General features: G+C 35.2%; 1 protein-coding gene across 9 annotated transcripts in view; it reads right to left on the bottom strand.

Annotated features, from left to right (window-relative positions):
• Positions 1-25484, bottom strand: part of USP47 (ubiquitin specific peptidase 47) — a gene marked incomplete at both ends in the record, with an annotated part of 94296 nt that overhangs the window by 22309 nt on the left and 46503 nt on the right. For 6 of the 9 annotated variants that reach the window (XM_084238913.1, XM_084238914.1, XM_084238915.1 and 3 more), the window contains 9 exons: positions 2779-2883; positions 3598-3710; positions 6059-6114; positions 6678-6754; positions 7160-7291; positions 7966-8133; positions 9116-9268; positions 9351-9446; positions 25264-25413. In XM_084238913.1, coding sequence (XP_084095039.1) covers positions 2779-2883; positions 3598-3710; positions 6059-6114; positions 6678-6754; positions 7160-7291; positions 7966-8133; positions 9116-9268; positions 9351-9446; positions 25264-25413 — 1050 coding nt within the window. The remainder of the gene's footprint in view (positions 1-2778; positions 2884-3597; positions 3711-6058; positions 6115-6677; positions 6755-7159; positions 7292-7965; positions 8134-9115; positions 9269-9350; positions 9447-25263; positions 25414-25484) is intronic. The other 3 variants (XM_084238917.1, XM_084238918.1, XM_084238919.1) reach the window with 3 other exon arrangements.

Raw genomic sequence — 25484 nt, 5'->3', positions numbered from 1 at the left:
AACTGGAAACATAAGGAGAAAACAACCAACTAGAATATGCCTCATAAAACACCAAAAAGGTTGTAGCTTCTGTGTCTCCCAAGCACTGCCCAATTACTCTTTAGACCATACCCTTTTCAATATTAGCCTCCAGAATAGCTACAGTTCAGAACATTGGCATTTCTACCATAAAATTTCCCTCTAGCCCATGTGAACAGTAGATGAGATACTGGATGCAACACAGGACTGCTTAGAAATATTTAGTATTTATTTAGGATTTATGATAATGATTTTAAAGAATAAAACATGTAAGCCTTGGTGTGTTTCCACTGATCTTTACTCCACCTCCACTCTCAATTTTTGGTACCTAAGACTGACTTAGTTTTCTTTTCTATTTTACTTCCCATGTTTGTAAACTTTTACTTCCTATTTTGATGACAATATTTTATCTTCCTGTAATAAACAACTGATAAAATAGAAACTAACCTTACTATTATCACTGACTGACCGTAAGATGTTTTCTCCATTTTAGCCTAATTTGATTTCTATACTTTTGTAAAGATGACATTTGCAGTTTACCATTATGCTTAAAGGATTTTTAGTTTAATGAAGTGAATCAAGAGCTACTCATCCATTTTACTGTTTGTTCATTCATTTACTAATTCACATACCCATCTAATTTCAGCTTTCCTATAATGCCAGGCAAAATATTGGAAATGCAATCATGAAAAAAAAACCCAAAATACTCCTTACTCTTCTCCTTTGCAAGTACTTAAAGTTTAGTGGCAGACAGTGACATGAATTAAGATAGTGACACAATAAATACAAAATTTCAATACTGGTAAGTGCTATGAAAGACCAGGTACATAATATGAGAGGTTCTCAAATTTTAGTATACCTAAAAATCACCTGAGATACTTATTTAAAATGCATATTCCTAGGGCCTCCCTGATGGCACAGGGGTTAGAATATCAGCACTATCAAGCTATTGGCAGCCCCTGCAGCATGAGTTTGATCCCCAGTCTGGGAGCTAACCCACATGGCACAGCATACCTCTCCCATCTTGCCCACTGCTCCCCTCAGCAGTGTATTTCAGTAGATCTGCCTGTTCTGCTCCCCACTCTGTCTCTAGTGAATCCTCATGTCCCCCCGCACCTCTGGCCTACACCCCAGCTCTTATATGCACAAATAAATAAATTTTTAAAAATTATAATATAAAATACATATTCCCATTCTCGAAAATGTATAACATAAACATTCAGATTTGAAGGAATTAGTTTTGTTTTTTGTTTTTTTTTTTAAAGATTTATTTTTATTTATTTATACAAACACTGGGTATAGTCAGAAGCAAGGGAGGGTGAGAGAATTCACCAGAGCCAGAGCGGGGATCAGAGCAGGCAGAAGGACGAAGTACACTGCTGAGGGGAGCAGCAGGCGGCAGGAGAGGTCTGCGCGCCATGTGGTACCCTCCTCGGGTGGCCGGGGGGCAGCCAGGCATCGAACTGGCACTGCAGAGGCTGCGGGCAGCTTCGCAACCCAGCGCTCAACCGCTGCACCACCAGGGAGGCCCTGAAGGAATTAGTTTTTAATAGGAATGTAATTCTGGTGCAGGCTATGCTGGATTACACTCTGAAAAACAATTTTTCTTGGGGTAATTATTTTTTCAATCAAATGTTTTTTTTTTTTTTAATAGAGGCATGTTTTATTTATTTTATTTGTTTGTTTGTTTGTTTTGTTTATGCATGCACTGGGTACAGTCAGAAGCACGGGAGGGTGAGAGAATTCACCAGAGCCAGAGCAGGGAGCAGAGCAGGCAGAAGGACCGAAGTACACCACTGAGGGGAGCAGCGGGCGGCAGGAGAGGTCTGCGCACCATGTGGGACCCTCCTCTGGTGGCCGGGGACCAGCTGGGGATCGAACCAGCACCGCAGAGGCCGCGGGCAGCTTCGCAACCCAGCGCTCAACCGCTGCGCCACCGGGGAGGCCCCTCAATCAAATGTTATTAATGTGTATACGAAAGGGCAAAAAAACCTAATTTGTCAAAATGTAGAAGAGATTTAGAACAATCTGGCTAAAGGATGCTTTCCTTTCTGTTTATCTTTCAAAAGCAACTAATAACTTTTCATCACCCTCAGAATAAAATGAATACTACTATTCTTAAAAAATATCTAATTTATTTTTATGTTACTCTACTCCACTCAGGACAATCTATAATGCCCCTTTTTTCCTGATCATACCAACCACGTCCTTATCTCAATTTTCACACATGCTAATATTCCTCTTGAATTTCTTTTGCAGGATAGTTGAAGTCTCAGGAAAAGCTTAAAACACTACTGATTTAGTTTATAGCATCTAAACAATAAAATACTTGCAAATTGTGATGTTAAAGTAATTTTTTTGTCTGTTTTTTCCCAGTGGATTATATAGTCCAGCAGTGCAGTGTGCAAGTTTTGTTCACTCTCGTATCTCTAACACCTCATGTTGTCTTGTCATTCTAGTGTCTCTAGTGCCTCATATAGCAGACACTCAATAAATATCTGCTAAATGAATGTTAAGAATTAATAAATATTTTGATTTCTAATTCAAATTCTGAATTCTAGAAAGCTTAACTGGCTTTCAAATGAGAAAGTTGTCAAAATAAACTACATAGATGTAAACTGCACTGTTTAAGATCTAAACAAAGTTACTGCAAGTACTTCTACTACTATTGACTAATTGACTATAAAAACAACTTTGGGAGAAATATGTAATATTAACTGGGATGCCAATAATTCAATGCTAACAATATAATAAGCATACCTTATAAGCCATTTCTACTGCTTCCTTTAACGTCTTATCCTTATGAACCTCCAATTTATTTTCCATCATTACTTGCTTCACAGGATGCAAACAGAATAATTTTATCTAGAAAATGTGAAATATCATTGTCAAATCATCTCAGCAGGTCAAATGTCAAAGCTCAATTCTTTTACAAACAGCATTTTTCCAAATAGTCAAAATATTACAATCTTTATAAACATAATTGGGATCATGTTCATACCTCTTTTCTAACTTAATAAATGACAGTGGCTATGTCATTAAAAAGTTTAAATTTAAAAACATTAATTTTAACATGTTTCTATATAAGAATGTATCACAATCTATGTAGTCATTTCTCTACTAATATACATTCAGGTCATTTCTAATTTTTCTTTAGTTTGGAAAGTACCATGATGAATGTCCTCATGGTGAAAATTTTTACAGTGTCTGCGATTATTTCATTAGATAATGTTTCCTTAAAAGAATTATATAAATATGACTTTGCTCAAAGATCTTTATAAACCTCATTGAATGTCCATGCTGAAATGCTCGGCTAATTTATTTTTCTTGTAACAAACAGAATGTGACAATATCCATCTCAGTGTAACCTCACTAGAACTTAGTATTATCACTGTATTATTGCCTTGTTATATACAAATTAAGATCACATTTTACCTAAGTATATACACACATATTTAGTTATACTGCTTAATGATTATGATAAAACAACTGTTGACAGAATCAACCCAATTAGTTATGAAAACTGCAGTTAAACTCCAATTGTACTTTTTAATCAAAAGTAAAATTAGGAAATCTGACCTTGCATGTATTGCGCTCAATTTCTCGTTGTCTCTTTTCTTGTTCTTCCAATTCCCTCTCTCTCTGCACCAAATTTTTAATATGTTCTGGATATTCATCTACTTCCAGAAATTCTAGTAACAATAAAAACAGGTTAATACAGCATCACTGAAATTGAGCTTTTATTTTGTTCCACTATGTTCCCACAGTTCATATTGTTACTTAATAGCTTCTATCAAAACATCTCAATTATATCAATCTCACAACTTGGAACATAAGCTTCTTCCAAACAAGAGTGAAGAGGTAGCTGATAATGACAGGTGGTACATCTCATATTTTAGAAAGTTGTATCTATCCATACTAGCTCTTGGTTCCAAGACAACACTGGTATATAGACTAAGATTTTCAGGATGAACATCTCTCTTAAACTTGGAAATAAAATAATTTCTCATTTCATATCATGCTATCACCATGAAATTGTGTGACCATGGGCAAGTTTACTTCTCCAGACCTTGGTATTATCAGCTTAGTAATAACACCTATAGGGGACATAATGAAATGTACGTAGTAACTGTAATAAACACGAACATTACAAATGCTATTCATTTGCTTGTTATTCACTAATACAATTATCTTTCTCAAAAGAAGTCTTTCAGTTGTCTTCTAATAAAAACATTTTATATGTAACTCAAAAGTATTCAAAGTGACAATGAGATTATGACATAACTAATAAAAAGTCACTGATCACTAGGCATTAAGAACAACAACATAATAGAGAGGAAATCATTCCTCTGTGGGAGATAAAAATCCTGTTTTCAGAAATAGCTCTAATTTTAAAAATATTATCTATCATACATACAGTGCCCTCTGGTGTTTCATCACAAAACTAGAGTTGGAGGAGTTGATAAAAGCAAGCCCAGTTATTGCACCACTGGAAATACCTGGCATGTTGGGTGTCACAGAGAATACATGAACTATAATCCTGACTATGCCTCCAGTTAGCTATGACCTTATTCAAGTTACTCTTGGGGTAGGTTTCTTTACTTTACCTGTAAAGTAAGAATAATTACTTCTACTCTCAAATCTCTTTTTTGAAATAACATCTTTTTATAATATTTCTTTTTTTTTCCCATTAATTCCAGAGTAAGTTATTGAACAGCAACTATATGACAGACATTGGCATACCTCTGCACCAACTGAATCACAATCTAATGAGGGTTTACAAAAACATAAACCAAATCTTACACAAATTGAAACAGATTTACTTATTAAAAAGTAGTTTCTAAACAAAGAAAATATATTAAAATCAAACAGGGATAACACTATTTTAATTATGAAAAGGATATGAGCAAACATTATCACCTGAGAATAAATCTTTATTACCACATATACACATATATACATTCCACTACCTATTTGGAATACTGTCAAAGAATCAAAGTTAGCAAGACAAATCATGACTACAATAATTACAAATTAAAAAAAAAAAAAAAAACCTAGGTGGTTTGAATATAGGACAACTGTGTAGATTCCCAATAAAATGAAAATATAGGGCATCCCCGGTGGCGCAGCGGTTGAGCGCTGGGTTGCGAAGCTGCCCCCAGCCTCTGCAGCACCGGTTCAATCCCCTGCTGCTCCCCAGCCCTGGAGGAGGGTCCCACATGGCGCGCAGACCTCTCCTGCCACCGGCTGCTCCCCTCAGCAGTGTGCTTCGGTCCTTTTGCCTGCTCTGCTCCTTGCTCTGACTCTGGTGAATTCTCTCACCCTCCCGCACTTCTGACTGTACCCAGTGCTTGTATAAATAAATAAAAATAAATCTTAAAAAAAAAAAAGTTATTTTAAAAAAATTATAAAATAAAATGAAAATAATTAAAAATGCACACTTGATTCATAAAACTGTATTGATTTGTAAGCAGATAAGCAAAGATACTTAATTTTAGTTCTTAAGAACATTTCTAGAGTAGCTAATACAGAGGTTTACATTACCTAGTAACCTTGTTCAAAGCAGTTACATACTAAAATACCCAAAAAGCATGTAACAAAAAATAAATGCTTACAATGTTACCTTGTTTAATTTTTATAACAAACCTATAAAATACTATAATTGTTCTCATTTTACAGATATGGAAAGTAAGATAGGAAAGTTAAATAACTTGCTGTGGGGCATGCAGCAGGTAATTTATGACTGCTACACAGATCTGGGGGTATCACTCTCACCAAATTACATAAAATACAATCTTACTGTGAATAAATATTCAATTTATTTAATGTAGAGTAAGTTTTCTAAGTGTACTGAAAAATAGATCAACTTTTCCCACGTACTTTTACCAGTTGTATCATCTCATAATAGTCTTTATAATTAATTCTTCCAGGCATAAAAATCTCAATAGTCCTATCATTTAAAAGTCGTTATGTGGACTTGCAAAAACTTGCAAAAGAAATTAGTTTATTATACAGACTAAAATAAAAGATGTTTACATACTTGCATTTCTTGCTGGATCCTTCATTCTATATATCAGCATATATGCATTTGTGGAGCTAAGAGAAATAGGAAAAAGATTAATGGAGACAAAAAGTAGATTGCAAAGATTACTTTTCCTAGCATCAAATATTTATTTAAAAAATAGTTCACTGTTGCTTCAGCCAATTAGAAACTCATGTAACTGCTCTTGAACAGTTACATGACATCCCAGAAAAAAAAATTTAAGACATCCCAGAAAAAAAAAAGGCATTCTACTTTGTTTTTAATGATATATGTATGAGAAAATCCGTATCTCCTCTTGGTAAACCAGTCAGGTCTTTCAAAAAACTTGTGTCTTAGAATGATTTCCATAGTTAAATCAGAAACCAGCAAATATTTCCTGGAAAGGGCCAGACAGTAAAGTCTTGGGCTTTGTTGGCCATATCGTAGTGGGAAAAGATAATCACACAACAATGAAATAAATGAGTTATGGTAGTGTTCCAAAAACTGGAAGCATGTTGGATTTGACCAATGGGTTATAGTTTGCTGACCCCTGGATTAAATCTTTTTAACGACTGAAAATGCTAAAAACTATAACTATTTCTAATTTATAAACACTAAAAATTAGGAATTAATTTACCTTGCAAAAGCACTGGAGTAATACCCTCTGCTGCCTGAAGATCCACCATGTGTTTTCTTAATGTCCTCTTGTGTTATCTGAAAGTTGTTGCATTATTTTAGATTTTTGTAAAATCTGTAACACCATAACTCTATGTGAATAGGTAACTCAATTTTTAACCTCAGGGATAATGGGCCACCACAGATATCAATTCACAAAAATGAATCATAATCAGTAGCCAGTCAGTTCTAGGGTTCCTAAAAAGCCCACATGAAGACAAAGGCAAGAAGAAAATTGGGAGTCTATCTCTGCAAAGACTCAGCAAATGTCAAATAAGACAAAACAAATGATAATATGAAATAAATCAAGACATTTACAACAAAAAACAATGACTAATTTGGTATGGGTCTTAAAATGCTCGCCAGATAGTTTCTCACTTTAATAAACTCCACTATTGAACAGAAACACCCCTAAACTTCTGTCTTTCATACAAATAACCTTACCCTGCTGACATGTTGATCATTGAAGCTGTACCACTGCTCATCACTGAATGACTTTATACAAGCATAATAATGACCACCAGCAGCACTCCCTGAATGAACCATAACGGAGAAGAGCTCATAGATCAAGGAATTCTAAGGAAGGAAAAATAAAAATAACTCAAAAGGGAAAAAACACAAAGGCTATATTTGTATATTTCCTATTCTCTATTAACATATATGAATTAAAATGTTTATAGGTCACCTGTCCTCTAAGATAATTAAAATGGCAAGTTATATTACTTCACATACCAGTTTCATAAAATTCAGTGTATTCCTTCACATCTTAATTAAACCTCTTTGTAACCACTCATATCTGAAACATAAACCTATTCGATCTTGTAAAGAGAAAATAATAGATTTTAGACTGTTCTGATATGCACAGTTAGAACAAAAAAATTCACAAAGAACACTTTTATTTTTTTCCTTTACAAAAGAGCTGAAGGATATGAGTTGGAACAACTTCTAATGCATTTATGTACTATCTGTGAAACAGATTTACTGATTTGACATCTCTCACTTATATAATCACTTGAAGTATGAAACTCAAATTATATCTCTCAATAAATGTTAGTTAACAGTTTCCTTTTCTGTAAACAATTCTTTACTAAAGTTTATGATCACATACAAATGCATAAAACAAATCTTCAAAAAGCCAATTTTCAAAAATTAAAACTCTTTTAAAGAGAACTTTATCAGCCACAATAGCTAGAGATTTATATAGAAGCTCAGAGATTACTGTATTCTTTCAACCAAAAGCTATAAAGTACCTTTTCAAGTCCAGATTTTGTAATCTTTTCAGTTCCACTATTGCTTTCAAGGCAGATCCCTTCATCAACACCATCATCATTGGAGAAATCATTGCTCATTTGATCACTGTGACAACTGCCTTCATTTTCTGCTCCACTGTCAGTGCAGCTTTCAGTCTGAGGAGATTTCTTAATAAAACAATTGTTTTATAAGTTAACTAAAAGGAAAATAAGAACTCAGTAAAACTTTTTATCTATATGCCGCTAATTTTTTCATAATTTAAGACACATTAATAAAAATACCTATTTTACTTTCAATTTCTTTTCTTTTTAAAGTGAGACATTAAGTACAATTAAACAAAAAGCTTATTTTAAAAACAGTTCTATTAACGACCTTAAAGTTCTAATACACTTAGTGATTCAGAATTTTACTAAACCCCATTATGTTTACAGTTGCAAAGTAACAATACAAAATTACCATTTCTTTCAGCAAAACCTATACATGCAGAGAAACATAAGTTCTGAAGTGACCTACTTTTGTTCTCAAATCCCAAAAGAATATTATTTCTTTTTTTTGAACAAAAAGTTTAATTCAATCTATCATTGTGATAGATATTATAGACAAGTAGAAAGAAAAACAAGACACGTTATCTGTCCTTAAAAGTCTAGTGTACAGGAGAAAGAAATTTAACAACAGCAAATAATACCTTTCCATGCATTTATGATTTTTAAATCCTATTCATACATATTTAATTTGAAAAATTCTACTTCTCAGAAATCCCCAAACAACTTTCCCATTTTTCCTTTAACATTTTGTATGCAAATGTTTTTATTTAAACAGTTTGAGAATTCTTCACTAAGATGTAGGTTCTAGGTATGTTTAAGAGATTGCACAGTAGTTTTCTAATTAACCAAGCAATATATAATAAGCACCAACATTTTGCCAAAAACTTTCTTGTAGGGACTGTATCTAATATATAGTCTTCCTCTCTTCAAAAAAGTTTGGTTCAAGGAAAAGTGAAGGTGAAACCAACTTTAGAATTCTATGGGGGGGGAGGGACCTTTCATTAAGACAGTCTAAACAACATCAGTGTTAACACAGTGTTTTAAAAATGACTGACCAAAATGGATTAATGAAAAACACCTTTTAACAAGAAAATACAGTATTTACCTCATCTTCAACATCAATAAATGTACTCATATCTAGCTCCTCAGGAAATGTCATTCTATCATTCAGTTTAATCCTATGCATGGTTGTGTAATCAAAATCAAACCTTTTCAATTGTAAGGTCAGCAGATAAGGGAAATGCAAAAATCGAAGACCCTTAAAAAAAAAAAAAAAAGGAGCTATTGAATACAGAATATTATCTCAGAGAATTAAGCATTAATTTCTACATGATTTCTACCTTTCGTGCATCACACTTCTTTTTGCAACGTTCACAAAAATATTGATTTGGGCCATCCAGAATCTCTGGCTGAATGAATGCATGCAATGCTTCTTCCTAGTCAGAAAAAAAAAATTATTTAATAATTATTTTAAAATATCTGTTAATGGCAAAGCCCTGAATATAAAAACACAACTGTCAAAATACTTATAAGCAGAATGGTTAGAAAATTAGGACCTCAAAATGCAAAAAGGGAAAAAATTAACATTATTATAAAAACTGACCCAAAAAGGAATAACTATTTCATTTTGTATGAAATTTGCCTGTCCCAGTGTTGCACAACACAATCATTTCTATTTTTATTGACTTTACATTATAGTGTTTGACTAAGCACTCTAATAAAAGTCCTGTCCTTAGATTAAAAAGGAATTTCATATTTATTAGAAATGCAGTTACATGCATCACTCAATCTTTTTGTAAGAGTTAGTAATCCACCACAGCACTGGCCATAAAAATAGAAAATATTGCACAACCTTCGCACTGCATGTCAGATACTGCTTCATTTGAAAATGGATGAGAGCACTTGGATTATTCATAGTGAAACTATGTACTACTTTGTCCTCCGAAGAGCCTCCAAACAGAAGAAACCTAGTATGAATACTGCTGAGGAATTCATGAGCACAAAAATTTTATTTTAATTTTTAATTACTGATTTTTTTAATATTTTTTAGTTAGTACACATTAAGATTAAATTGTACAATTTTAAATTTCATCTAATATCTTCTTCACACATGGTTTTCAGTAGAACTGACAATATTTACTACATAAAAAGAAATGGAATCATTAAGACAATCTTCAAATTATTTTCTTTTCCTGCAGAACAAGTTGCTTCTCAAAAGATAAATGATGGCCGTAGCTGTAAAATAGCTATCTACATATTGTTTAATATAGCTCATTTTTTTTTTTTTTATAGAGGCATGTTTTCTTTCTTTCCTTATTTGTTTGTTTGTTTGTTTTGTTTATACATGCACTGGGTACAGTCAGAAGCGCGGGAGGGTGAGAGAATTCACCAGAGCCAGAGCGGGGAGCAGAGCAGGCAGAAGGACCGAAGTACACTGCTGAGGGGAGCAGCGGGCGGCAGGAGAGGTCTGCGCGCCATGTGGGACCCTCCTCTGGTGGCCGGGGAGCAGCCGGGGATCGAACCGGCGCCACAGAGGCTGCGGGCAGCTTCGCAACCCAGCGCTCAACCGCTGCGCCACCGGGGAGGCCCTTAATATAGCTCATTTTTAACATGAGAAAAAAATTGAAAACATTGAAAATGTTTCTAAATTTATCCTATTTTGGTCTCAAAAACATCAAAACACCAAATGGTAAAGGGGGATATAACTGGATGTTTTCCCTCATGAACGATGAATTTATTTGCAGTCATAGGAAAGGATACATTTAGAAAGTAACTTTTTTCCCGCGAAAGCCTATTTCAAGAATGAAAAATCAAATTGCGCAAAAACATAACAGGAAAAAATGTCTTTTTACACATTCCAATTATTTTGGACCTCCTTTGCCAGTCTTCCCTTTCAATCAGTTTCTCTGTGATCCTTATTACTTCTTTACCTCATTTTCATTCCATGTTCAAATTTTCATTTCAATCTATTCTCTCAAGCATCTTGTACTCTTTGTAAAACAGCTTTGTCTTTTTCTTCAATTTCTTTCCTTTTTTTTTTTTATAGAGGCATTTTATTTATTTATTTATTTGTTTGTTTTGTTTATACATGCACTGGGTACAGTCAGAAGCACGGGAGGGTGAGAGAATTCACCAGAGCCAGAGCGGGGAACAGAGCAGGCAGAAGGACCGAAATACACTGCTGAGGGGAGCAGCGGGCGGCAGGAGAGGTCTGCACGCCATGTAGGACCCTCCTCTGGTGGCAGGGGAGCAACCGGGGATCGAACCGGCGCTGCAGAGGCAGCGGGCAGCTTCGCAACCCAGCGCTCAACCGCTGCGCCACCGGGGAGGCCCTCAATTTCTTTCTTGATGCTGATTAACTCATTGTATATCTTGTTGTTTATCCATTTTTCTCCTTAAATTTTGGCCAGGTTTTGTTTTGCTTGTTTAAGTAGTTTAGTGTGTCAGAGTCTCCTACTTTATGGTTATTTTCCTGAGCGTGTGTTGTTTCTGCACGGTGAGATTTTCATTGGCCGAAAGCTTTAAAAAACTTTGTTTACTTCCAACAGTGGTACTGGGTAAGTCTGATTTTTTTTCCCTCTCCTCTAATCATTTTGTTGGCAGCATTAAGAATAACACTTTTTGTGAATGTAGTTTCTTAATGAGTATTGAGAGGACAGTTCATTTTGCATGACACTTGATTTTTCTCTTCTTGTTTTTAACTGCTGTGATCACCATAACCTCTTCTTCTTCCCAAAAAGAAATATTTCTCCAAGTGTGCCACTTTCAATCCTGCTTACTGCAAAATTCCTTCTCTGTAGCTGGTGCTGTAACCTACAGGTCCCTAAGTTTATGTTCACTGTTGTGGCACATACCACTGTACTTTTTTGGGGTGGGGGGAGTGATGGTGATTTTGTCTTTGCTTTTTAAAAGTCTTTCCATTACCTCACCTGTTTCAGATTCTCTAAAGCTTCCCACTCCAAACTCTCCATATATGCAGACTTACTTACAAAGGCAGTGGAAGCTCTGTTTGAACTTGGTTATTATTTTGCTTCTTAATAGGATATTTGAAGCTTCATGGTATCCTGTTTCCTAGCTGAGCAGAAGATAGCTGGGCTTCATTAGTATTCTTTTTTGTCTATGATTTGGGAGATGTATGGAAATATGAAAATTCAGGTAGCCACCGTTATCCTTTAGCCCCAGAAGCCAGTAAAAGCTGTATTAATAATTTTCTATAGCTTCTTAATTTTATTTTAGCAAGTTGTCACTTGAATAATTATAAATGATTAGTCAGTTATAGAAATTAGCTTCATCCACCTAACTATATAAATGATGTGTTTATGTATATTTATCTTCATTTAATGAAATATATAATGTAAATATCAGACAAACTACGTTTTAGCAATTAAAAATAAGTTAGGAATCATAAAATGGACCACAATATTATATTATTAGTGTGTGGTAATTTACCACACACATAAAGTCATACTGCTTATCCAGAGTTGTCCTGTTGACTGGATTAAAATACTCATATAGCATGCTTCCAAATTTGCTTTGAGTTGACTGTTTTCATCATTCCAGAGTGAAGATGATAGCTTTATTTTCTAAAGCTTAATTATCCTTTGCTCATATATCATACAAAAATGTAATTTTGTACATTTTTAAGACTGTAATTTTCAGAGTTCAGAATAGAATATAAAGATTCTTTCCTTAGTTCCCAAATAAAAATACCGGTTACCACAATTTTATAGTTAATGCAGAAAGATCTAGATTCAGATCAATGTTATGACCAAATGTTATGTCCACAAATCTTTAACTCTTAATCTATATGTAATATTATTTCTTCATCATCCAATGACTTTTATTTTGAATGGAGAAATGTGTTAAAATACTTTATTTTTTCAAATTGAACAAAAAAAGATAACTATTTCCTGACTTTGATGTCCTTAGCTATATTGTAATTCTACTGACTTGTAGCAACATGTATTTCTTACAAATAAATTCAACTGTCTTTCCCATGTTATTAACTATTTTTTTTTAAGATTTATTTATTTATTTATACAAGCACTGGGTACAGTCAGAAGCACGGCAGGGTGAGAGGATTCACCAGAGCCAGAGTGGGGAGCAGAGCAGGCAGAGTGATGAAGTACACTGCTGAGGGGAGCAGCGTGCGGCAGGAGAGGTCTGTGCACCATGTGGGAGCCTCGCCCAGTGGCCGGGGATCGAACTGGCGCTGCAGAGGCTGCAGGCAGCTTCGCAACCCAGGGCTCGACTGCTGCACCACTGGGGAGGCCCACCATGTTATTAACTTTTAAGTTGTTTTTCATTTAAATACGAAAAGGTCTCTAGATACTTTTACCTAAGGTATTCAATTTTGTTAACTGCAACTTTTTAAATAATTGTAGATTCACATATACAACAATAGATAATAGAGAGAATCCTTGTATACTATGTTTTTTCCATAGTGAAAGATTTAATGCTTTCCCCCTAGAAAGTCAAGATTATCTAGGCAAGGAGATCTGCTCTCACCACTCTTATTCATAGTACTGGAAATCATAACCAACACAATAAGACAAATAGAGGAAATAAAAAAGCACACCAATCGAAGAAATAAAAATTTTCCACCTTTGTATTTTTAGATAGCATTTTTTAAAAGATGGAAACATCTACCAGAAAACAAAAAAACAACAACCTAGAACTAGTGAGTTTATAGCCCAATTTTTTTCCAATTGGAAAACATACACTTGAGATTTTCCTGGTTTAGTAATTTGTGTGAGTACATTAAATTCTATATAATTTTATCAACTATACACGTTCACCCATACAAGTCAAGAGACTACACAATTTTGACAACACAAGGATGTTTTGTTACCCTTTTAAAGCCACAGTCACCTACCTAACCACCTCCTTGCCCCATCAAATCTACACTCTCACAATAATCTGTCCCCAGTTACAAAGTTTATCATAGCAAAAATGAAATGCAAATAGAATCCTATCATATGTAATCTTTTGAGATGAGTTTGTTAGTCTGCATAGTTCCCTGGAGATTCATGCAAGATTTTGTATGCATTGTTTGTTTCTTTTTATTAATCAATTATTCTATAGTTTATTCTAGAATTTGTCAAACCATTCATTTACATAAGGATATCTAGGCGTATTCAAACTTTTGGATATTAAAAATAAGGTTAAACGAACATTCATCTACAAGTTTTTGTGTGAATATAAGTCTGATGCATCTCTACGATGAGCAACCTAAAGTGGAATTGCTGGAGTCTATGGTACTTGCATGTTTAGTTTTATAAAAAAATATGTATTTCATATTCCCACAGTGAACATATGAGTAATTCAGTTTCTCCACTGTCACCATACTTTTGTGCTGTCATTTTTTATTTTAGCCATTCAATACATATAGTAATATCTCCGTTGTGGTTTGAATTTGTATTTCTTTAGTGATGTTGAACATCGTTTCCTGTATTTATCTGAATCTGTACATCTCTTCAATGAAATGTTCTCTTTTGTCAATATTCTGTCAATGTTCAATTTTGTCAATATTCTAGATATTATTAATCTTATCTGATGTGTAGTTTGCAAATATGTTCTGCCTGTCTGTAAGTTTCTCCTTTGATCATCTTCACATGGACCCTCAAAAAGCAAATTTTATAATTTCCATGACTTCCAACTCGTCAATTTTTCTTTGTGGATAATACCTTTGGTATATAAGAACTCAATGCCTAATCTTAGATTTGGATTTTTTTCCCCTATGTTTTTTCTATAAGTTTATAATTTTACATTTTATATTTAAATCTATGATCCATTTTGATTTTTGTATTAGGTCTAAGATTCACGATAATTAATTTTTGTGCAAACAGATGGTCAGTTATTCCAAAATCACTTGTTGAAAGTACCATCCTTTTCTCCACTGAACTGCTGTTACGTATTTCTCAAAATTTAGTTGGACATATTGGTCTAGATCTATTTCAAGGTTTTCTATTCTGTAACATTGATCTGTCTACCCCTCCACTGATGCCACACAGTGTTTAGTACTGTGGCTACACAGTAAGACCTGTAGTTGGGTAGACTGAATTCTCCCTGTATATTTCTTTTTCAAAATTCTTGTTTCTATTATAGACTTTCTAGTTCCTTTGCCTTCTAAATTGTAGAATGAATTTGTGTGCATTGTCCAATATCTTGCCAGATTTTGAGAAGAATGCAATAAAACAATGTCATTTGAAGGAGAAGGGCATCCTCACTATGTTGAATCTTCTAATTAATGAGTACAGTATGTTTCTCTCCTCATTTATTTAAATATTCTCTTCAGTGTTTACATTTTATAGGTGTAGTAAATATTCTGTTGGATTTATACCTAAGGGTTTTATTTTATTATAACTGTAAATGGCACTGTGTTTTTAATATCACTTTCCACATGTTGTTTGCTAGTATTTTTGAAATATAACTGATTTTGTATATTTATCTTATGTCTCGCTACTTTGCTATAAACTCACTAGTTCTAGGTTGTTGTTTTTTGTTTTCTGGTGGCTGTTTCCACCTTTTAAAAAATGCTATCTAAAAATACAAAGGTGGAAAATTTTATTTCAATTGGTATGCTTTTAATTTCCTCTATTTGTCTTATTGTGTTGGTTATTTTCCAGTACTATGAATAAGAGTGGTGAGAGCAGGTCTCCTTGCCTAGATAATCTTGACTTTCTAGGGGGAAAGCATTAAATCTTTCACTATGGAAAAAACATATTAGCTATAGGTTATTTTAAATATGTTCTTCATTAACTTGAGAAAATCACCCTCTATTTCTAGTTTCCTGAGAGGTTTAACCACGAATGGATATTGAATTTTGTCATGTACTTTTTCTGAGTCAACTGATGTGATCACAGGAATGTTATACTTTAACTTGTTAATATGGAATAATATAGTGATTTTTTTTTCCCTTTTACACTCATTAAGTTTTTAATATTAACCATCGTTGAATTCCTGGAATAAACTTTACTTGGTCGGGGCATGTAATTCTTTTTATTTATTGCTTGACTCTGTTAACATTAGTAAGGACTTTCTCATATTACATGCATTAAGGATACTGGATTAGTCAATAGTTTTTGGTTTTTTAAACTGTCTCTGGTTAAGTATCAGGAATAAAACTGGGAATCCTCTGATTTTTTATTGGCATTCATTGCTGCAAAATATTTTCCTATCAGTCTGCAGTGAAATTATTCAGGCTTAAAAATTTTTTTTGAGAGATTTTTAACAATGAATTTAGTAAGAATAGCAGTTACAGAGCTATTCAAATTATTTACCTGTTTTTCAAGGTACTGGTTTATTTCAACTAAGTTCTAAAATGTATATGTATAGAATTGTTTGTTGTAGTCTCTTACTATCCTTTTGATATTTGCAAGGTTTGTAGTGGTATTTTATACCTAACATTGGTAATCTCTGCCTTTTTTTTTAAATCAGTCCTGCTATAAGATTGTCAATTTTATTCATTAGCTCTGATTTACTGATTTTTCTCTGTTGATTATGTTTTTAATCTCATTGATTTATGTATTTTTTTTGTATGTTCTTTTCTGATGTTTTCTTTAGCTCGTCTTTTTCCAGATTAGATAGACACTTAGATAACTTATTTGTAACTTCCTCCTTTTTTGTTACCACTGTAAACATTTTATTAAATGTCAGTATTTAATGCTATAATTTTCTTTCTGAATATTGCTTTAACTAGGTCTAAGAATTTTTGATGTTTTAATTTTCATTCAGTTTTTCTTTTTTAATTTCCCAAGACTTCCTCTTTGACCCATGCATTATTTAGAAGTATGCTGTATACTTTTTAAGTCTTTGTTGGATTTTGTTATCTCTGTTAGAGTTCCAATTTGATCCTACTATGGTTGGAAACACTCTATAATTTTAGTTCTTCTAAATATTTTGAGGTTTGTTTTATGGCCCAGTGAATGGTCTATTCAAGTCCATGGGCACCTGGAAAGAATGTGTGCTCTGCTAGTTATGTCTCTAACAGACATTTACAGTATGTAAAAATCTGTTGCCTGATGGTGTTGAATTCGGTATCTGCTAATTTCTGCTTAGTGGGTCTACCTACCAATTATTGAGATAGAATGTCAAGTCCCCAACCAAAATCACAGATTTATCAATTTCTCCATTCGGTTCTGACAGCTTTCTTCATATATTTTGCAGCTCTGTTATTTGGTATATACATATTTAGGATTGCTATCGTCTTGATGGATTAACCCTTTTATCATTATATAATGCCCCTGACTCTAGTAATTTTCTTTGTTCTAAAGTGTATTTTTTTTTTAAAGATTTATTTATTTATTTATACAAGCACTGGGTACAGTCAGAAGCGCGGGAGGGTGAGAGAATTCACCAGAGCCAGAGCCAGAGCAGGGAGCAGAGCAGGCAGAAGGACCGCAGTACACTGCTGAGGGGAGCAGCGGGCGGCAGGAGAGGTCTGTGCGCCATATGGGACCCTCCTCCGGTGGCCGGGGAGCAGCCGGGGATAGAACCGGCGCTGCAGAAGCTGCTGGCAGCTTCGCAACCCAGTGCTCAACTGCTGCGCCACCAGGGAGGCCCTCTAAAGTGTACTTTCTCTGATATTAATATAGATATGCCTCATTTCTCTTAATGTTTATATGATAAATCATTTTTCTCCCTTTTACTTTCAATCTGCCTATAGCAATACACTGATGTTTCTTATAGATTACGTACTATTTAGGTCATATCTTTTTGACTCTAATATACTGATTTCTGCCCTTTAGTTGGTATACTAAACCATTTACATGTAATCATTTACATGTAAGGCTGTTTTTTTTTTTTTTGTTTTCTTTCTTCTGCTTTCCTGTGGTTTGAACATATTTTAAAACTTTTATCTAGGGCCTCCCCGGTGGCGCAGTGGTTGAGCACTGGGTTGCGAAGCTGCCCGCGGCCTCTGCGGCGCCGGTTCGATCCCCAGCTGCTCCCCGGCCACCGGAGGAGGGTCCCACATGGTGCGCAGACCTCTCCTGCCGCCCGCTGCTCCCCTCGGTCCTTCTGCCTGTGTACCTCGGTCCTTCTGCCTGTTCTGCGTCCTGTTCTGGCTCTGGTGAATTCTCTCACCCTCCCGCGCTTCTGACTGTACCCAGTGCATGTATAAACAAACAAACAAACAAATAAATAAATAAAAACATGCCTCTATTTAAAAAAAAAAACTGTTTTATCTATAATGTTTTTGAGTGTATCTCTTTCTCAATGGATGCTCTAATATTACATCATTTACACTTAACTATCAGCCTACCAGTGTCATCCTTTCTCACTGAGTAATGTACAGAAACCTTACCTCCCTGCAGGCCTCTTTGCCCTCTTCCATTTATAATACAAATAGCCTTAAATAATTCCTCTAGTACATTTAAAACTATTATCAGACACCACTATAATTTTAGTACAACCATCAAACCTAACATTTAACTACTCAGGAGGAAAATAAAAGCCTAATTTATTTACCTAAAATTTTTGCTTAACATGTTCTTTCTTCATTCCTTATGTTCCAAAATACTTTCCTTTCACCATCCCCTTTCTCCTTAGAGAACTTTCTTTAGCCTTTTTTTAAGCATAAATCTGTTGAAAATTTCCTTAATGTTTCCTTATCAAGAATGTCCTAGTGTTGCCTTCATTCCTGAAGAATATGTCCACTGAATATAAGACTATAGTTATCAGTTCTTTTCTTTCAACATTTAAAAAATATGCCACTTCCTTCTGGTTCATGAGAAAGCAGAGCGCTTTTTTCCCAAAGGAAAAGGTGGCTTTTCTCACTTGCTGTTTCAAGATATTTTCTTTCTTTACTTTTCAGAAGCTTAGCTACACAGAAATATGTAGTTTAAAGACCACACATGGGTCTCCCTGGTGGCGCAAGGGGTTAAGCACCTCACTATGAAGCATCTGCAGCCTCTGCAGCATGAGTTCAATCCCAAGGCAGGCCAGGGAGAAACCCACATGGTGAGGCTGACCTCTCCTGTCTCGCCCGCTGCTCCCCTCAGCAGTGTATTTCAGTCACTCTGACTGTTCTGTTCCCCACTCTGTCTCTGGTGGATCCTCTCACCTTCCCGCATCTCTAGCCCGTACCCCAGCTCTTGTATGCATAAATAAAGCTTTAAAAAAATAAAATAAAAAATAAAGACCACACATACTACAATTGTCCCAATAGCCTATCCTGTCCAGGTATATGTAGTTACACTCTTTGACACTGGCACAGCACAGTGATGAAACCACCTAACAACACATTTCTGAGAACATATCCCATGTTTAAGCAGCACCTGACTGCAACTGGAATTGATATAGAGTTCTTCTGATTGACTGTGTTTTAGGTTCAATCAGCATCTTGGGTCTGTGATATTTATACCTCTTTTCCCACTGTGCTAAGGTTTTGTTTTGTTTTGTTTTGTTTTGTTTTGTTTTGTTTTTTTGGTGGGACCCTCGCCAGTGGCCGGGGATCGAACTGGTGCTGCAGAAGCTCTGGGCAGCCTTGCAACCCAGCGCTCAACTGCTGCGCCACCAGGGGAGGCCCATACTGTGCTAAGTTTTAAGACAGTGTATCTCTGAGTAGATTTTCCTCTCCTTCGAGGACTCCAAAGACACAAATATTAGATATCTTGGTATAGTCCTACAGGTCCCTGAGGACTTCTAGGATATCCAGTCTGTACTCTCTCTGCTGTTTTGACTGAGCAATTTTTATAGTTCTATCTTTGTAATTCTAAACCCTTGAGATTTTCTATTTTCTCATTGGTTTCAATTGTTTGGGGTATCTACTGCTGCCTATTTCAGTCAAAATGAAATTTCCCTGGTGATTTTCGAAATCTGGACATTCTGAGAGATTTTTATGCAATTTTGGACCCCATTTTAATCTTCTAGCTTAGCTGCCTTATTCTGACACTATTCACACTGGGGAAAAGATTCCTGCCTCATTATTGTCAGTGGGAGTAGAGGTCCAGATTTCCCACTTGGCCTCTGTTGACACCTAAGGTGAGGGAGGGTTCCTCATGACTTGCTGGCAAGAGTAGGGATTCTGGCTGGTCAGTAGGCCTCTGCTGGTATTACCTTGGCTGTGAGGTACAGCAGTATTTCATTACTACTCCCCTTATTATCTCCAATGACACCACAGATGTCCTGTTTTTCCACTAAGGCTCCTCTCACATCACTCCAGTGGGGGAAAAAAGTAGGACCTCTTTACTTCAGGTGGGAGTGGAAGGCCAGTGTATCAGAGTTCTCTCTAATGACTATGAACCAGGGAAAAAAACATGGCATTGAGTTTTGTTATTGCCTGGCAGAGATTAAATTCCTAACTCCCTATTCAGTCTTCTTTAAAACCACCCTGGCTGAGGGCCTCCCTGGTGGCGCAGGGGTTAAGACGCAACCTATGAAGAAATCCGCAGCCACTGCAGCACAAGTTCGATTCCCGGCCGGCCAGGGAGAAACCCACATGGTGGAACAGATCTCTCCTGTCTCGCCCACTGCTCCCCTCAGCAGTGTACTTCGGTCCGTCTGCCTGTTCTATTCCCCACTCTGTCTGGTGAATCCTCTCACCCCCCCATGCATCTCTGGCCTGTACCCCAATTCTTGTATAAAAATAAATAAATCTTTAAAAAAAAAAAAAAAAAAACCACCCTGGCTGAGGGGGAGGGGGACTTAGGGAGTGGAGAGTCTTGTTATCACCTAATAAAGGTACTAGTCTAGGCTCCCCACTCAGTCTAAGTTAAAATGATGAGATGGAAATTACTGTCTTTCTGTAATTTCTTTTAGTCTTTCTTTTAAACAGTTTTACTGTTTAAAAATCTTCTGCCTTGCTAGGCTAACCTTTCCTGGTCTTTTGTCTAGAGAAAGAGGCTTTTTAGACCATGCCTTTTTGCTGTTTCCAAGCTGCCAGCTTCTTCCGCACCAAAGTCTGGGATATATTAGGCAAAAAGAAAGCCCAGGGAACTCACCCCATATCATTCCTTGAGTCCTGAGGTCCCTAGTCTTTATGCCTTTTCTCCACTTTCAGAGTCTTCTTATGCTTATTTTATATGTAATGTTCAAGATTTTCAGTTGTTTTACAGGAAGAATAGGGCAATGTACATCTACTCCATTTTCCTGAAAGCAGAAGTCCCCACTTTTTAAACTATTTCCTACTATGTCCAATCATACACAATCCTAGAAAAATGAGAGTAGATTCTGCGGGAGGGATTTTTCCTTGTGTGATGTTTACATATTTGAACAAATTTGGACTATTTTGCCATGTAAATAAGTTACATGGCTGAGTCAGCCATTTAAGAATGTCCAAATCACCTAAGGACAGAACTAATGATATGAACTGATGTATACTAAACACTTGTACTTATCTCATAAATACTTATGAATTTAACAATTTACCATTCAAAACTTTAAAATAATAATTAAGTTATGTTTACTTAGAGAACAAGAGCCTTTTACATAACCTAATCTTTCCAAAAACACTGATGGAATTATATAACTAAACCCAATTTCAGATCGTACAACATACTTTTTCTTAACAGATATTTAAATGTACTTACCTAATAATATTCTAATAGAAAATGGCAACTCAATAAACATATGACAAAAGATAATCATGTTTAAAATTGTACTACAAAACAGAAATGAAATTCCCTAGTTATTTTAAACATATAAGGCTAAATCATTTTTGATTTAGGAAATATGCTTTCATAATTCATCAATAAAAACTATATTTTGAAATTTTATGTAAGACTTGAATGTACTGAGAAAAATCTCCTGACCATAATACATTCTCAAATGTGTGTGCAAATAGATTTAGTTTCTTTGATTATGAATTCAGAGATTGATTCTGTACATACAGCTCTAATATCTAAAAGGTTCTAATTACCTTTACCTTCATAATTTCATTAAGAAATTAAAATATTAAATTTTATTTATTCTTAATTTTGTTTGCTAACAACAAAATTTTTATACGACTAATACAATGTTTCAGTCGCTATAATTTTTTCAGGATTAATAACAAAATATGTCAAACACTACAAGAATGGAAATGTTAATGTAACAAAGTAGAAAGATTACTTAAATCACCTTAATCCAATACAGAACTTCCCAAAATATGTTTCTCAGAATCCTAAGAAACATTATAGATGTCCCACAGAAAAGGAATGCTAGGTTAAATATAGTTAAACAAATTTGTCTACCAGAAAAATCTTTAGGCAATTCAAAATAAAGTATGAACTGTGAACTTTCCAGAGAGAATTATAGTTACACATTTCCCAAATGTATTTAAGCAAAGAAGACATCTCTCTTACATCCATTAAATCTCAATGGAGAGTAGAATTGAACTCCATCTGAGAAAGAATGGCAGAGAACCCTTAAATACTAATTCCCTACTTGGCTAGGTAAAATGAGGATCAGGAATATAATAAACATTATAGCTATAATAATTTACAAGTAATTCAATAATGAAAATATGGTGATGAAAATCTTTCAATTGTGGTAATCCCTAGCACTCATTTAAAAAGTCTATCAGTTGGGGGGTCTCCCTGGTGGCGCAGCGGGTTGAGCACAACGCTGTGAGGCTGTCCAAATCCTCTGCAGCACGGGTTTGATTCTCAGCTGGCCGGGTAGATTGCCACATGGCCCATCAGAACTCTCCTGCCTTGTCCACTGCTACCCTCAGCAGTGCTTTCAGTCTGTCTGCCTGTTCTGCTCCCTGCTCTGTCTCTGGTGAATACTCTCACCCTCCCACACCTCTGGCCTGTACCCCAGCTATTGTATAAATTAAAAATAAATAAATAAATAAATAAATCTTTAAAAAAAAAAAAAAGTCTATCAGTTGGGCCTGGTGGCGCAAGGGGTTGGGCACTTCACTATGAAGCAATCCGCAGCCTCTGCAGCATGAGTTCAATCCCCAGGCGGGCCAGGGAGAAATGGTGAGGCAGACCTCTCCTGTCTCGCCCGCTGCTCCCCTCAGCAGTGTATTTCAGTCAATCTGCCTGTTCTGTTCCCCACTCTCTCTTATGGATCCTCTCACCCCTGTATCTCTGGCCTGTAACCCAGCTCTTGTATGCATAAATAAATAAATCTTAAAAAAAAAAAGTTTATCGGGCCTCCCTGGTGGCACTACAGTTGAGCACGGGGCTGCGAAGCTGTCTGTAGCCTCTGCAGCACCGGTTCAATCCCCAGCTGCCGGCGAGGGTCCCACATGGCACGCAGACTTCCTGCCACGCCCACTGCTCCCCTCAGCAGTATACTTCGTCAGTCTGCCTTTTCTGCTCCCAACTCTGGCTCTGGTGAATTCTCTCACCCTCCCGTGCTTCTGACTGTACCCAGGGCTTGTATAAATAAATATATTTTTTTTAAAAAAGTATATCAGTCATACCAAAAATGAACACAAATTACAGGTGTTATCATAAATTAGCTAAGTGGTAATTCCATTCATTTTTAATCTTAAATATTATTCTCAGGTTAATTTATTCAAATATGAAAATAAACCAGTTCCAGAAACTGGATGTTCCAGAGGAAGGTTAAAGAAAAAGTAACTGTAACCCTTAACAGAACCTCATACTTAATTACTGAAATTAAATATCAAGATACACACACCATAATATTGTGGCCCACTACACAAAACATACAATAAACAGCAAGTAGAACCATCAATGCTGCATGTGTTGTGTGCACATGTATATAAATTTTATCTGTTTTGTTAATATCAGTCTATTTGTACATATATCCAATAAGACAAAAATACCAGAGTTCATTTATAAAGTGGGAAAATCAATTTAAAAGAGTTCAAATTAAGGCTAAATTATATATTGTTTGAATCCGATTTCAAAATGCTTTTAACTATATTTTTACAATCTACAATTATACCAAATTCTTTCTAAGCATATAGAATTAACAAAATACACAATGGCAAACAGTGTTATAAACCTAGTTTTAGATCCTGTGTGATGATTTCTGTGGATTAAGAACAAAGATCGTAGGTTTTGAATTCAGAAAATAATAGGAAATCACTTACCTCTCTTACCTCTACCTAAAGTTCTGTGAAGGTAGTATCCTCCTTAGAACCCCTATCTTGGGTAGTTTTACCTGCTATAATTTCCCTCAAATGATTCCAGCAAAGTCTAATAAGTTTTAAGTTCCCTTCTGCAAGGCCTATTAGCGCATGTGCGTTATAAAATTGCTTATATACTGCTTTATAGCTGTAACTTCTAATTCCCTTTGAAGTATCACTACTATCATTACTTCCATCCGTTTATCAACAGAGAATACTACTTTTGGAGAATTCCATTTGGAAATGCCCCTTTTTTCATTTCTACAAAAATATACTCCAAGTTATTCCATTGCAGTATCTATAATTTACTACTTAAGAAAATGGTAGCAATTTGGCAGGGGAATAAAAAAAGATTTAGCTAAGCAATTGTATTTGCTGAAAACTTGATCAGAAGATTCCAAAATAACAACACAAATAGAACTAGCTTCCTCAACATTTAATTAGACCCAAAATGACATCATTATGAAATTCTTTTTTAGATGTCTTAGATGTGAAAGTTTCCCTTGACTCATAATAAAAAAAAGTTTCTAAACACTCTAATTTTAAGTATCAACATAACTGATGACTCTCCTCTTATGTGTAAGTAGTTAAACACATATACGTAATGACAAAATGCAACAAAAATTTTCAAAAAGCAATTAAAAATGCATAGCAAGAAGAGGAAGGAGAAAATGCTAAGTAATCTGCCAATTCAATAGTCAGTATATAAATAACGAACCTAATTGTGTATAGTTCTGATTCTTCAAACTATCCATGTTTACATAATGTATTCTTTTGATTTAAATTTTAGAATAGGGATGTTCTTTTTAAAAATATGGCCTCTGTTTGTCATAAAAACTAAAGGTTATTTTCCCAATTTTAGAAGTGTAGGGAACAAAACAAAGTCCTTCCCCCAAAAGTACTTTCCACTGCAAAAATAGTCACAAAAATAGTATTTATTAAATAAAGATAAAGTGAAATAATCTAGTCACCTATCAGAAGAACAAAATACTGAGCCATGAAGCAGTACACTTGCATTCACTTTTCTTGTAATACATGCACTATTAGGACTCACTGAAGGCTCAAAAATCTTCTAGATCTTGCTAGTTGAAGTGCAGGTATGACTAACAACCCAAGAAGGTGTATCTAGGATGATACTTACCTTATGACAGATAATATACCACTGTGCTATTATGTATTCTGTGTATGGATACACAAGCAGTCAGCTGAAAGGTACACACCACACTAGTAAATGCTTGGTTGGACCCATAAGGTCGGATGACCAATGGAATATCAAGATATGTGTCGATTCTCCATCCCTCATAACCACATTCCAGACATCTCACGTAGTCCTTCAGCTTGCCTTGATATAGTTCATTTATAAGATCAGCCTAGAAATAAGAACATTTACATTTTTAAAAAGCGTTTCTTAAAAATAATTTCTAAAATGTATGAAAACACA

This window comes from Talpa europaea (assembly GCF_964194135.1).
Source record: "Talpa europaea genome assembly, chromosome: 1".
NCBI classification, from domain to species: domain Eukaryota; kingdom Metazoa; phylum Chordata; class Mammalia; order Eulipotyphla; family Talpidae; genus Talpa; species Talpa europaea.
Note: the sequence above shows the minus strand (reverse complement) of the source record. Positions and strands in the feature narration are given on the sequence as shown.